Source organism: Cheilinus undulatus, linkage group 9 (genome assembly GCF_018320785.1).
Source record: "Cheilinus undulatus linkage group 9, ASM1832078v1, whole genome shotgun sequence".
NCBI classification, from domain to species: domain Eukaryota; kingdom Metazoa; phylum Chordata; class Actinopteri; order Labriformes; family Labridae; genus Cheilinus; species Cheilinus undulatus.
The window spans coordinates 42,420,534-42,435,258 of record NC_054873.1 but is presented as its reverse complement, the minus strand read 5'-3'; the positions used below and the strand labels follow the sequence as shown (position 1 = coordinate 42,435,258).

Here is a 14,725-nt window from a genome sequence, read left to right as displayed (position 1 = left end):
ATTTTCCAGGTATTCTTTATTCATTACAAAAAGTGAACTACTTCAAGCCTTACTTTTTTTGTCATGCTCCTGATAAAAGCTTTAACCTTATGAAATTAAAGTATGTCAACATATTAGAATGTCACATTAGACCAATAGAAAAATGATTTATAATACATACATGTCAGCTTTCCTAAAAGTATGTTCATTATGCACTCAATGTATGGAGGTAGTCAGCCTGTGCATGGCTGAAGTGTTATGATGCCCAGGTTTCTTTGATAACAGACTTCAGCTCTTCTGTTGGGTCTGGTGTCTCCCATCTCCTTAGATTTTCTATGGGGTTCAGGTCAGGTGAGATGTCTGGCCTATCAAGCAAAGGATAGCATGTTAGGAATTCCAGTTTCTAGTAGTTTTTGCTTCACTGTGGGCAGGTGCCAAGTCCTACTGGAAAAATGAATCAGCATCTTGCATGAAATGCTGTAAAATCTTTTAGATGTCTGTCTCTGGACTTGACAAATCACAGTTGGCCAACACCAGCAGATGATCTAGCACCTTGGATTCTATGCCTTCTAACTTTTCTTCCAGACTTTGGGGCCCTGATTTCCAAATCAAATGCTAAATTTACTTTCATATGAAAAGAGGACTTTGGATGTGTCTCAGTGATCCATATTCCCCTTTATCCAGGTCAGAGTCGATACAGACATCTTCCAGGAGTGGAGGACTTCATGCTTCTGTCTAGTGACGAACTTTGAATTTCTTTTCCAGAAGGTCTTGCAAAATATGCAAAACTGTGCTGTTTGTTTCAAATGCACAAAGTTTGCTTAGACATCTCTGTTAGGGCTGGGTATTGTTAAGAACCTCACGATTCAATTCGATTTTGATTCTTTAGGTTGTGATTCGATTCGATATCAATTTGATATTGACTTAAATGCTTCAATGTCGATTCAGTAAGAAGTAGAAATACACAAATAACCCGTTGACAATTTTTTGATAATTATTTTCATGCCCATGTGAACGTATTTGGTAAGTCACCTCACATTTTTGAGCAGTAAAACATCTGAAAATAAAAATTTGCACAATAATAACTTATTTGTGCATATGGAGTACAAAAGTAAAACATGCCAGTTCTGTATAAACACTGAAAAAGTAAAGTGCATATTAACTTAAATAATATTTCTGTCCTCATGGAAATTGTGATATACCTCACATAACATGGTTACGGTTAGTTGTTTTTTGGTCAGTGCGGCCTCTGTCCATACAACGTGAATCACACGCACAGCGACCCCCACTGGCCATGAGGTGAATCGATTCAGAAGATTTGCTGAATTTATATTGAATTGGGGGAGGAAATATTGCGATGCATCGATTAATCGATATTTTTACCCACCCCTAGTCTCCGTGTTGGCAAGTGATTGGTTTGTTGTATTGGTGTGTTACATAACTCAAAGACACTGACAGTGAGCACATTTGTTTTACTTAATGGCAGCGTAATATTTACATAGGCTCCACCTAACCACCTTAGTCATAATTCAACAACCTGTGTACAAAGACGGGGGTGATGGAATTGCTCCTTAAGTAAATATCATATCATCTTAGCATTTCCAACTTCACGTTAATTTTAGAAAAAGGTCAAAAACACACTGTTCTGAAAATGTGGTTAAATCTTGACAGGCTAGTTTTCCTGCAGTGGTTTGTTTAAAACAATGTTACAAGTAAAAAGAATGCTGGTGGTCTCTTTCTGTTGATGATGCCAACGTTATTCACATGTTATACTGGAGTATTTTACAATGTGCAACAGTGATCCTGTACTGGGAATAACGTATCAACAAATTACTAGGACCAGATCCTGAATTTGAATTTACCGTTTCATAAAAGGTCAGTGTTGTACTACTTACAATCTTGAAACTGTTTTAATAGTTCTGACAATTGGTTTTGAAACAGGTGTTGTATATTAGATTTAAGAAAATAGCGGCATCAATAGTAGATGGCTCAACTACAGTAGTGGTACTTAAATGGTGTGCCGAGGCACACTGTCGTGGCAAGTCTAGGTGTGCTGTGGGAATTTGAACAACCACACATAAACATAACACATATTGAAGACAGGGATGCACAGTATTTTTATTTTTGCAGATATCCAATATGCCAATATTTGCCAAATAATTTGAGCCACTACTGATATTTATTTATTATTGATATATAAATGCAGTTCAGACCTATAATTTTGGTCCTTAAGATACACAATTTATAGTTTGAGGATGAACAACAATGAAAACATGCAAGTCTAAAACACACTTGAAGAAGGTGGCCATGAGTTGGTCTCATCCTGCATGCTGATGCAGTGTAAAAGTGTCTTGAGATAACTTTGGTTATTAAATGGCACTATATGAACAAAGATTGATTCACTATAAAATGTAAGAAATGATGATACAATGTTATGATGTCATTTAGCAGACGCTTTTATCCAAAGCGACGTACATACAGGTCAGTCAGTGGTGTAACCCACTGAGCTATCTAGCCCCCATGATGTATGATGTATGAATAAAAAGACTTCAGCTGAAGTAGGTCTGTAGCTCCTGGCTAAAACTCCACTTAATTATTTGGACTATGGACAATATTATCAGCTGATATAGGCTGCTTTTAAAAATCAGCAGAAATTGTCATATCTGCCGATACGATAATTGACTTTTTAAGCAAATATTTGCTGATGCTGAGGGTGTGCTGATAATAACGTGCTTCTCTAGTTGAAGATCCTGTTTTGCATTGATGTGAATATTGTGTGCTTTGAGATGTTGGTTTACTCTGAGGTGTGCCTTGAAAAAAAAAATGAAAACAACGAATAAACTGTTATAGTGGAAATATTCTTGCTGTTATCTATACATTGACATATTGGCTGCCACGCCTCCCTGCTTTGGTTTGAATGCCCTTAAAGCAATTAAGTTCATTCTGTCCACTGGCCATCAGCTATCTGAGGTGACCTGATGTTACTATTGTTTGTTGATGGGTTTTATGACAGTTGTGATCTCAGCATTGCAGACACCTCTGCAGTTTACATCCCATATATCAGGTAGTTGCCCTGTATAGTAACATTAATATTTAATAGTAACATCAGATTAACTCAGACTGATGACCGACGATCAGAAATTTTCATCTGGATCCAGTTGCTTTAACATTTCAGTCAGTGCAGAAATGTAGCAGTCCCTATGTTATAGTTTGATTGGTGACTGTGTTAACTTTCAAAGCAGCTGTTTAAAACATAGTCCTCCTCACCAGTGTTTCTTTAAGTTTTTCAGTATAATGTCAAATGATATGCAGCAGTTATATATTTAATGAAAGAATTAAGCTGATATAATAACAGCCATGCATCTGGCAACAAGACACACTTGACTCAAAGTCAACAGTTTGCACTGTTATCTACTTGTTGAACTGTAACACCAGTCTTATTGTCATTATTGTTCAACATCTAAACTTTAATATCCTAAATAGAATTTATTGTCCTAGGCCAGCTAGTTAGACATGTTTGTCCCTGTGCAGTGACAGGAACATGTTGTTTAGATGTGGATAATTATGGACCTGTTTTATCAGCTTGTCTTTTAAACTTTCACCTCTCTTACTCTCTGCTCCCTGATTGCCACACCTTTTGAGGATGTACACAGCTAATGCATCAAATAGACAGCCGATGTGCTAACAGTTATTTGCACTTTATGCAAAAGTTGTGATATAAGAGAATACCAGGAGACATGACAGTGTGCTACAGCATAGGGAATGAACAATGCATTTTTGAGTTCTAGTCTCAGTTACAGGTTTAAAATGCTGTAATCATACTGAAATCTTCCTGGAAGAATGGCTTCTCTGTGGTAATGGATGCATGCCTAAGCCAGGGAAAAACTGCATAAATCACAGATGTCCTGCAAAGGCTTGATATACAGTGGAAGTTCTTATGTGCTGATGATCAGAGTTAAGCCAGCTGGCGGTCACTTCTGGAAAGATCTTGCTGTATCAGCATCTTCTGATCCTCCCAACACAGACTTGAGTTCACTGATGATGCTTTATCTGCTTCATGAAATATGAATTAAGGGTGCTGGGAAAGCAGTGTAGAGACAACAGCAAGCACAGCAGGAATCAATGATTGCAGAAGTCTAGTCTAATCTACATTGCATTAGTAGCACAGTAAGTGGCTTAAACGCATTAGATGAGCTGAGCTTAGTCTGTGGGACTGATTGGCAAAGTGGGCCACAATGCTGTTGTTAAAGTTTACATTAGCATATTTTGTTGCCTTGTTAGGTTGATATGGTAGATTATTTATTTGTTCTGGAGTGCACAGCCTCTGTTGTTCTTTTTTCCTGTGTATAAAACCAAAAATATATTAGAGTATTTTACCTCTAATCTAAGCATCAATCATAGTTGTGTTTGAAGAGGTTGGGTACTTCAGGTGTTGGATACTTCAGGTGTCAAGTTGGCATTGGCTTCATAATATTTGAGAGTGGCAGGTCTACAGAAATACTCCATACAGGTAGCGCTGTCCTTGGTTACATATTTGCACAGCAGATAGAGTTGCTGAAGGCAGGAGAGTATGCTGTATCACATAGACCTGAGCCGGTAATACCTCACTGTAATGATGTCAAGGAGATAGTTCTGGTCAGTGAAAACTGGTTTGCAAGGGCCAAAAATCACATTTCAGTGTTTATTCTTTTTTTTTTTTTGCTAAATGATGATATACACTATAGATCTATAATCTTAATTCATATTTTTTTCCACTAATGACAAAAAAAGTTCAAAGTTAAATCCACATGAGCCAAAATGCTGAATTTCACATGGGCACTTGGCCTGCCCAATATGAGGTAAATTTTCAAAGTGCAATAACATTGTTCAAAATAATGACTACTTGTGATTAGGGGTGTTTACCATCCATTGATGTATATCGATACACCGATTAGTTGATTAATAATCCAGTCAGTTCAATTGAAAGTCAAAACATTGCTCTACAGTGATGCTTCAAGCAACACCTTTTATTTTGAAGAGACTAAAACAGGGTGGGTCTCGTTCAATTTGGCAAACTATGTCTACGTTTTTGGTTGACCCCCGAGGTCGGCCCAACACATGGGTCTGTATGTGACTGACTAACTGTCTGACCGAGTAAAGATAGTTCCTCAGCTGTTGAAGTAAAATGCAGAGTTGCTTCCGTGTTTAACTTCCTTTCATTTCTACTCAATGTAAATCATTTAAAAACATGAGATTATAAGAGATATTAACTCAGATGTGATTTCTATCTCCTTCTACATCTTGTTCTCTGCTCAAAAATTATTGTTGTGAATTTCTACCAGATGCATGATGGGAAATCTCAAAAGGAATCATATTCTAGTCTTGTAGTTAGTGACCCACATTCTTTGCAAAATCTTAGCCTGAGAATAAAAACTCAGTGGCTTGCCGACAGATTGTCTCGAGGTGTGAGAGGGTCTCAGGTTTCAGTCTTTTAAGGGTCTTTTAAGAGTTTTAGCAAAGTCCTCTGGTGGAAGGCCAGCATTAGCTGTTTCCTGGCGACTGGACTTTATGTTTAAAACTTTTAGGGTCCTTCAATTCTCAACCCACAGACGTAAGGGACAACACAATTACACACCCCAAAAACTAATCACTTTGCCAAAACACAAAATTCAGTCAGGCATTTCAACAGGCACCCCAGTTGCTGTCAGCCATATACTGGGTTTTAACTTAGTGTATTTGTTGGTATCCAACCACCATATGAGATTGTTCACTGATAAAAAAACCACTCTCCTCTAGTTATGCTGCATGTTTATCTCCATATTAAGTTCCTTATTTAAAGGGAACCTAGGGCAGTACAACAATAAAAAAATGTTACAGTATTAAAATGCAGGTCTTTGTTCTTTTTGTTAAGATGTTTTTTGTTAAATGCAGAGACGTGTCAAAAATTAAACTGCAGAAAATGATTTTTAATTTTTCTGTTATTGTGTGAAATTTGTGCATAAAATAGTCTGATATTGATTGTGGACTAATATCAAATCAAATCGTATTGTTGAAGATTATGTGATATCAGAAAATAATGTATTGTCTAAAATATCAATATTGTATTGTATTGTTATGAAACAGGTGATTTACACCTCTAGTTGTGATAAACTAGTCTTTTAAGATTTTGCATTAACTTTAAAGATACTTTTATCTATTAAATTAGGTGCCCTGCAGTATTTGGTCCCAGTATCAATCCTAAGTCACTGTATTCATTGGCCGTATATCCTCAGCCAAGTAGCGTACTTGGCCTCTCTTACCTCTTTGTGGTGTTCGGATGGTTTTTGGGTTATTTTTTTATTATTTGCAGCCAAAAATGCTAGTCAGCATTTTGGTACTTTTTGCAAAGTTTTGAGTATTTTGTGTAGTTCTGTGGGGTTGTGTTGCAAGTGTTGATGAGGACGTATCATTCTTCCTCCAGAAGTAGTCACTACTGTTGAGCAATGCATCATCTTCTCAACTCAAAATAATTACTCAGAATGGCAGAGGTGCTATTATTTCTCACCAAGAAGTATTTCTTCACCACATTTCCTCACTTATCCTTCCTGACTCATTCTTCAAGATACCCAGTAACTGTGGGAGTATGATTGGCCAGTTTTAAGGGTTCAATCTGATTGGTCAAGTCTCACATGCTGATGGAGTGTATGGTTAATTTAAAATGTGTCTGTTTTTAATTCATTTGCAGTAAGTTAATTGCACATAATCTTATCAGGATGGCAGTGACATTGTGGTCAGGCCTGTCAGACGTTATTATTAACAGCTGGACAATGTCAACGTGCACAAAACAAATTACATAACAAATTACATACATGGTCATCTTGTGGCCAATAAGCATATGACTGGTTCTTACAGTAATTAATACTTCAGTACTTAACTTACTTAATGCAAAATAAACTATATTAGGGCCATTATTGTTTCACTGTTTTGATGTGGTTGGTTGGTGTTAATCCCAGGAAGTTTTCTCCAACTTTGTTCTTCTATACACCTGTGTTTACCAACCGTTTGCCTTCTTCTTTTCTCTTTCAGAGGTCCCCACATTTCAAGAGAAGACGAAAGCCTTATTTGGAAATCTTATGGACGAAGGTTAGTATATTTGTGACATCAGAATTCTTTCCTCCTTTTACAGCTGAGCTGTTTTGAATTAAAAAGGGCTTAGAAATATTTAAAGCAGACAACATGTTAAGATGCCTGTATTACAAACAACTTCACCATTTCCTGGATGTCATCTTGTTCACTTAAATAAGCCCTGTGCTTAAGTAACAACAGAAGTGAAACACTTTACAGTACATGCATGAGTTGACTGCAGGATAAATTGAGTTAACTAGTGTTGTTTCAATGCTATTTATGCATATTTACCTCTTTACGTATGTCACCAAAACAAGTTGAGTTGATAAAATCCTCCCTAATGAGTCTAGTAGTTTCACTGCTGTGTCTTGAAGCTCTATTTGGATTTGCTTTACAGTGGATTTTAGATATTTGAAGCAAAGCACAACCTAATTTAATGTCCTGATAGCCAGACTCCTCTTTGTGATGGTGATTGTATTTTTGCTATGCTGCCCAGCCTAATTCAAAGCAAAAAGTAAGGCCACTGTTGTATCATGAAAAAACAAGAACCTATCCTTAATGCTTCAGTAACCCTCTGTTGTAGGATCACAAACAAAAGCCCAACAAATACTTCATAAGAGAACTTTCTCCACCCACCATCTGCACACATTGTGATATATCCCAGAAAGAAGTAAACAACTATTTTGGCCGTGAAACACCAAGGTTGAACCCAGCTTTACCTCGCTAACCGCAGGCTTTGCTTTGTAAGACATGCTGCTGATTTCCTGGTAGTCCAAGCTGTTGATGAATCAGTTACTCTTTGAGAATTCTGAGCTGCCAGTTTTCTTCTCTTGGGCAAGAGAGCACAACTGTACATCTCTGTGTGCTGCTAGCTTTTCATTTTGCTCTGTTTGTTCATACACGACTGTTTAAAGGAAACTAGCTGAAGACTGCGTGCCTAGTCATTGCTTGTGTCTGCTCTTCTTTCTGTCATCCTCCACCTTCATGACACAGAGCAGTGTGCTCATCGCCCTCGCTCTATCTGGTTAGCTGACTCACTCTTTCAGTCCTCTCAGCCTCTCTGAGCTCCTTTTTTCATTTCCATCCCTCACACTTTTAGTTGAATGCTTAATTTGTTAAGAAGGGGCTCAGGGGAAGTATCATTCTTAATAAGCTGCTGGTTCTGTTAGCATCTACACTATGAAAAATAAAATCCAGAGGCCTTTTAAATTGTAAATGTGGACTGTAAAAGCCTTAGCTAGGTCACCTGCTAACAACAAAAGGGAGCTGGGCCTTGTTATTGTCTGCACTCTGCATTTATCTTTGGATGCCACTTCTTGCCAGCATGAGCCACATAAACAAATGATTCTATCTTTGTCCCCCTATTGACTTTTGCAAGGCTTGTTGCTACTTGCTGCTTGTTATTTGTTGCATACTAGCTGTAGTTAGCTAGCAAGATTTAAGCCAGAAATGCTATGATACATTTGGAATCTTAACTATTACGACTGACCACCAAGCCTCGTCAAATCTATTTTATTGTGTACAGTGCTCTGTGAATGATGCATTGAATTATGACTGTAGTACAAAATGCGTATGTTAACACTAATTTTAAAAAGAGTAGAGCAGGTTGCAAAGAAGCTAGTGTAAAATGTCCATTGGAAAAGCTAAACACAAGTGAAAGTCTGAACATGGTGTTTTTTATAATATATAGGTAGCTTACCAAAACGGCAAGATGTCAGTACCTGAGCATTTCTGTCACTAAGCAGAAACTTTCACTCATTCATAGCAACTCAGCTGGAATAAGCTGGCCTTGAGGACTAAATCAATGTCCTGGCTGATGCTGCTCAAGTAAACAACCATAGAAATGCAGTAATGACTTTCTGATAGCCTTGTTTTGTTTTTATGTTGTTTGTTTGTTGTTATGTTGTTTTTATGTTGTTTTTATTTCTTTCTCACACCTACAAACTTCACCAGTGATGGATTAAATACTACAAAGTAGGGCTGGGTAATATGGCTTAAAAGTAATATTGCAATATATTTTGGCAATGTCTCGATACAAGATACATATATATATCACGATATTTTGAAATCTCCTCTAATTTACTGTAGAAATGTGTAATTTGATGTATGCAACGACACCATTATGGTAATTTTATTGGATTTTTTCAAATTTGTGTGCTAAAAGGGTAAAAATGATTCTCAAGTTAATTTTAGTAAACTTTTTTAATTTTGAAAAAAACTTTACTCAAACCCCTACTGACAAGGATGTATCCCCAAAAAACGATGGTGAATATTTTTGCACATGCCAATATTTAGAAGTACAGTAAGATATTTAGCTCTAGAGACAAGTATAATTGTACCTTTTTAGATCTTAAAGGGGACATATTATGCAAAAATTACTTTTACAGGATTTTCTAGCAAAAGTATGTGCCCCTGGCCTCTCTACAATCCCATCAAGTGCCACAAAATGAGGATGGAGGATCAAGAGAGCCGCATCCATCAAGCCACATCCATTTCCTGAGAAGGGCGGAGTCAGACAGCTCAGTAACATTTAAAGCCACAGACACAGGAGTGGCTCATTCTGAGCAGGGCTGAAACAGATGAATTTTTAGACTTACAAAAATCCAATACTGGAATGTTTTTTCAGAAACAAACCTCACTACAAGTTTTGGGGACCTCTGAGACCAATATAAACTTGTCTTAAAAGTGTAAAATATGTCCCCCTTAAGCAATTCTTTTATGGGCAGCTTTATGCTGAGAGCTTCACTCACACCTCTCATGTATACTTAGAGGTAGTAATAACAGGAAAAATTCTTGGAAAAAAATATATAGGACTTTAAAAGTTAAGAACATTATTTGAATGTGTGAGGTCTCTTAATGTTGCCTTTGCAACATTAGTCCATCCCCAGCGTTTGTGTTGATGTTGCTCAGCCAGTCGTAAGCAATGAACTAATCACAGCAATCACAGCTGGGCTCATTTTTTGTAAAGATCCTAATCCTTAGTGGACAATATGACATGATCTTTAAATAGTTTAACACTGATTTTCAAATAAAAACAATACTTTACATGTCTGGTATTGGGTGTGGTATGTGAAAAGTTTCTCAGCTCTGAGACTATAAAACCTGCCCCCTGATCCGGGCCCCCTAGTTGAAGTCCAGTGTTGATCTATTTCAGTACAGTATGTTCAGCCATACAGTTCATCTGCTCTCTGAGCTGTAGTTGGTATTCCTCATGTTGAATCAACTAAAGCCAGGAGTAGTGTATTTGCTCCTTTACCTGGTAAAGAACTGAAGTGTCTGTTGGAAACATTGTTCTGTTTGGAGCTTAAGTTGACAAGTCATCTCCAGTGGTCACATGTAAGATGAGCCTGCATTGTTTCACCTGATTGAGAGCTAAATAAGCTTCAGCCAATGACAGACATGCACAGGGCTGCAAGAAGTTTTTTTTTTCATTAGTGTACTGAAACGGCATGTAGAAGGTTGAGCTCACTGTCAGACAAAAACAAAAAAACAGTGCAAGTTGCAATCTGGGTGTATTTATACACTGTAAAGACTGATATTTTTATCTGGGGAACGCTTATGATTTATTCATGTTTCACAAGCTACCATCTACATTTAAACTCTCTCCACCAACTCTGACTCCAACTTTGTCTTTAAGCTGTTTCTGCCAAGTCACTGACTTTGTGTACAACCTCTGACAGTCGTTGCATGCCAGCGGACTGTGACCCTGGCCTTGGCCAAGCTGAAAGTCTGCAGCTAATTTTGTCCTTCTGCTGTTAGTGCTGCTGCTAGCATGCTAGCAGGCTAAGAAGTTCTATTTATAGCTGCTAAGGCATTATCTCCATCACAGCAGATGTGTTTACAAGCTGACAGGCACAGTTGCAGCCAGCCAATACTGACAGTCATTAGGTCCAGTTTTTACGTCTGCAGTTGGCATGGGAGTGTATGCACAGAAGCTTCATGCCAACAGATGCACTTTCAGTAGTGATCTGCCTGCTGGCACAGCTGCCAACTACCATGCTAGACGTAAAGGGGAGGCTTATGCAAGAGCTGATGATGTAGGGGAAAAAATGCAATGAGGTCTGGGATGGTTTTCTCAACTTGAACAGTGAAACATGTAACTCCTTTATAGTGCTGTTCAGAATAGGATGAATGATCATCAGCAAATTATCACATAAAGCTTCCATAAAGATCCTGATACACCTGATATTTACAGTAAAAACCCAAGGGAAGTTCCAGACCCCATATGCCAATTCCTGACTCCAGCAGTATCCTCTGTTTAACACCTTTTAAAATGTAAAATTAACTGCTGGGTTAAGCAAATTGTGCAGTCATGACTTAATCTTTGGCTGCTTTTTGAATGTGGGTGTTAATTTTCCCAGCTGTTGTTCTTGCTGTCTACATGCTGCTGCAATGTTTCACCACCTGACTCTCTTTTTTTGTCTTCACCTCCCACACATACTAGCCTCTCTTCTTCTCTCTTCTGGGTCTCCCTGTGCTGCATCTGTCTGTGGGAAGGGCTATAAAAAGGATGAACTATGCCAGGGAGCAGAGTATGTGGGGACACAGGCAAGCACAGTCATCCTACCCAAACCGTGTACTACCCAGAAGACAGTCTTGACATAAGAAACATCCTTTATTCTCCCATCCTTCCCTCTTTTTATCTTCACGCCCACGCTGCTGTGTCCTCACATTGCCTTGTTGCACAGTTTTTGTTCCTTCTCCTCTGTTGTCCTCTGTACTCATCCTCATTTTCTGTGTTCCCATTAAGTTTTTTGCTCCTTCTCTCCTCCTCTCTCGCCCTGTTTCATTTTAAGTTTTGGTCCATTGTTCCTTCTCACCCTCTGCTTCTCATACCTTACACACATACCTTGCTCCTGCCCGTCAGTTTTACTCTTCTCTTTTTACTCTGTTCTCCACAGGCCATCCCATAGTTAACCACAAACTTGCAGACGTGTTACCAGGGCAACTGCACAGCACAATAGGAAACTGCAGATACACATACACCACATCTGAGTTCACTTTCCTATATGCTGGTTCTTTTCCTATACATGTAATCCAGAAAATGTGCATTGTATTGATTTGTGCTGAGATGATAACAAACACATTGAACATGTTGAGCTCAGACTGACACTAAGAGGACATCAGAGACAGGATACGGACATGATTGCAGCTCATCCTTCATTTCAGGCCCCATAAAGATGTCTGTGTGCTCCAGATGAAATCCAAATGGCTGTAGAAGCCAGACTCTGAAGAGTCAAAGGCAAAGAGTTTGTTGCTAAAAACACCTTGGGTTACATATATTTTGATCTTTACAGCTGATAAATAAATAAGGAAATGTGGTAGGATGATTAGACCACATATAATTAAAGATGTATGCTGTTGCAAGCCAGTTAAACTGTTGTAAAATTATGAAATCCCACCTTCACAGTCCAAGATTAAAGGGATACTTCAACATTTGGGCAAATTCGCCCATTGCCATAATTCCTATAGTCTTGATACCAGGTTTGTTGCCTTCAGTTGCCAGTGCAAGCTGTTTTTAGATTGCCGCTGCCGAGTTCGGACCTGCTGTGCCAACTCGATGTAAGCAGACGGTATTCCGGCTTTCCCTCATCGAACTCATAAAATACAAAATCCAACAACTCCAAAACGCTCTCGTGGACAAGTTGTGACCTGCACATTCACCACGCTATGAAATAATAACATATACTTATGTAACATTAAGACACATGAGGCAAATACTTGGAACTATATCTTGAGTAAACCACTGGTTGGAGTGACACAGTGCAGCAGCCATGTCTGGATTGTAGTTCTGGCTTTGCATTTAGCTTTAAAACATCTCCGTCTCATAATGTTCCATGATTATTTCATAGCGTGAATGTGCAGGTCACAACTTGTCTACGAGAGTATTTTGGAGTTTCTGGATTGAGTATTTGATGAGTTTGATGAGGGAAAGCCTGAATACCGTCTGCTTACATCGAGTTGGCACAGCAGGTCCAAACTTGGCAGCAGCGATCTAAAAACAGCTTGCACCGACAACTGAAGGTAACAAACCTATTACCAAGACTATAGAAATTATGGCAATGGGCGAATTTGCCCAAATGTTGAAGTATCCCTTTAAATCATAGAAAATAGTATGTAATAAATCTGAAATGTATGTTTCTGTCATTACTAATAATCAACACAAATATTTATTTGACTCTGTTTGACATTGCGATGCTGCAAAAGCTACAGCACAGGGGTAGCTTAGTATATACAGTACATTCAGTAAGTATTCAGGTCCTGTCACTTTTTCACTTTTTATAGGTTACAGTCTGATGCTACGGACAAAAAAATCATTTTATTGTCATTAATCTACAATCAGTACCACACCATGACAAAGTGGAAACAAGTGGAAAAAAAGTAAATTAATCAAAAATAGAATTTGAAATATCACATTGACTAAGTTTTGAGACCCCTTTGCAAAACTCTTGAAATTTGGCTCAGGTTCTTCCTATTTCTCCTAATCTTTGCTGAGATGTTTCTGCACCTTGATTGTAGTCCATCTGTGGTAAATTAAACTGATTGGACATAACTTGGAAAGGTGCACACCTCTCTATAAAAGGGCTCAGAGCTCACCATGAGGTCAAATGAACTGCCTGCAGAGCTAAGAGAGAGGATTCTTGCAAGGCACAAAAAAACGTTCTGCTGCACTGAAGGGTCCCAAGAGCACAGCGGCCTCCAAAATTACCTCCGCCAAGGAGGTTATGTGATCGGGAGTGTTTGTTTGTTAGTTTGTTTGCTAGTTTGTTTGTTAGCAAAATAACTCAAAAAGTTGTGGAAAGATTATAATGAAATTAAAAGGCAATGGCATAAGGAAGAACTGGTTAGATTTTAGGAGTGATCTGGATCACTGTCTGGTTTCAGGAATTTTTTAAAGGATTCTGTACTATTGGGACATAGGGCTAATGGTGGAGGTCTGCGCACCGAATGCTTTTCTAGTTCTCAAATTAAGAAGTTTGGCACAACCAGGACTCTTGCAAGAGCTTATGGTCTTTCATGCATGATGTTTTGCTTTGAATAATCCAAAAATGCAATCAAACTCTTACAGTCTCACTGTTACTAAAGCTTAGGCATTTTTTAGAATATGTTGCCAACATCTTTGACCATTGTTATCTATTTTTTAATGCTGCAGCTTCTGTTAAAAGTTTGACCTGTAGGTTGTTTAAAAAACTTGTGTGCATTTTAACACTGTTGATTAAAATACCTTTTTATTTTAAAACTGATGTATTGAAAATTTTGCCAACATTAGTAAAAGTACATGTGGAAAGTAAAGTTTTAGGTTGCACTGCTAGTTTTCTGTTAAGGTTAAAGGTAGGAATACATCACCGTTTATTTGCTTATGGAGACGGCATTGCAGTATGCACTGACTGGGTAAACATAACAGTGTGTACCAGTCTTGTTGTGTCGATCATCTGTCTCTTGCTCACTTCTCTCTGAAGTGGCTCATCCATCAGCTTGTTATAGAGAGGTTTCAGGTTCAGTTAGGCTCTTTAAAGGTTTTAGCAGTAGATGTGGACTCAGTCAGAACAAGGTGAGCTGGAGAAAATTGTCCTCTCCTTCGACAGCAAGACTTTGTGTCCCTGATAAAGTACTGTATAGTGTGCTGAGAGCTTTGTCATTCCCACTTTACCTCTCTCCTTTC

At 38.2% G+C, this 14,725-nt stretch overlaps 1 protein-coding gene across 5 annotated transcripts in view; it reads left to right on the top strand.

Annotated features, from left to right (window-relative positions):
* The window catches only part of siah1 (siah E3 ubiquitin protein ligase 1), a 44,456-nt gene that overhangs the window by 23,420 nt on the left and 6,311 nt on the right, over positions 1-14,725 (top strand). For all 5 annotated transcript variants that reach the window (XM_041796014.1, XM_041796015.1, XM_041796016.1 and 2 more), the window contains one exon: positions 7,024-7,080. In XM_041796014.1, the coding sequence (XP_041651948.1) occupies positions 7,071-7,080 (10 nt within the window). In that variant the 5' untranslated portion in view covers positions 7,024-7,070. The remainder of the gene's footprint in view (positions 1-7,023; positions 7,081-14,725) is intronic.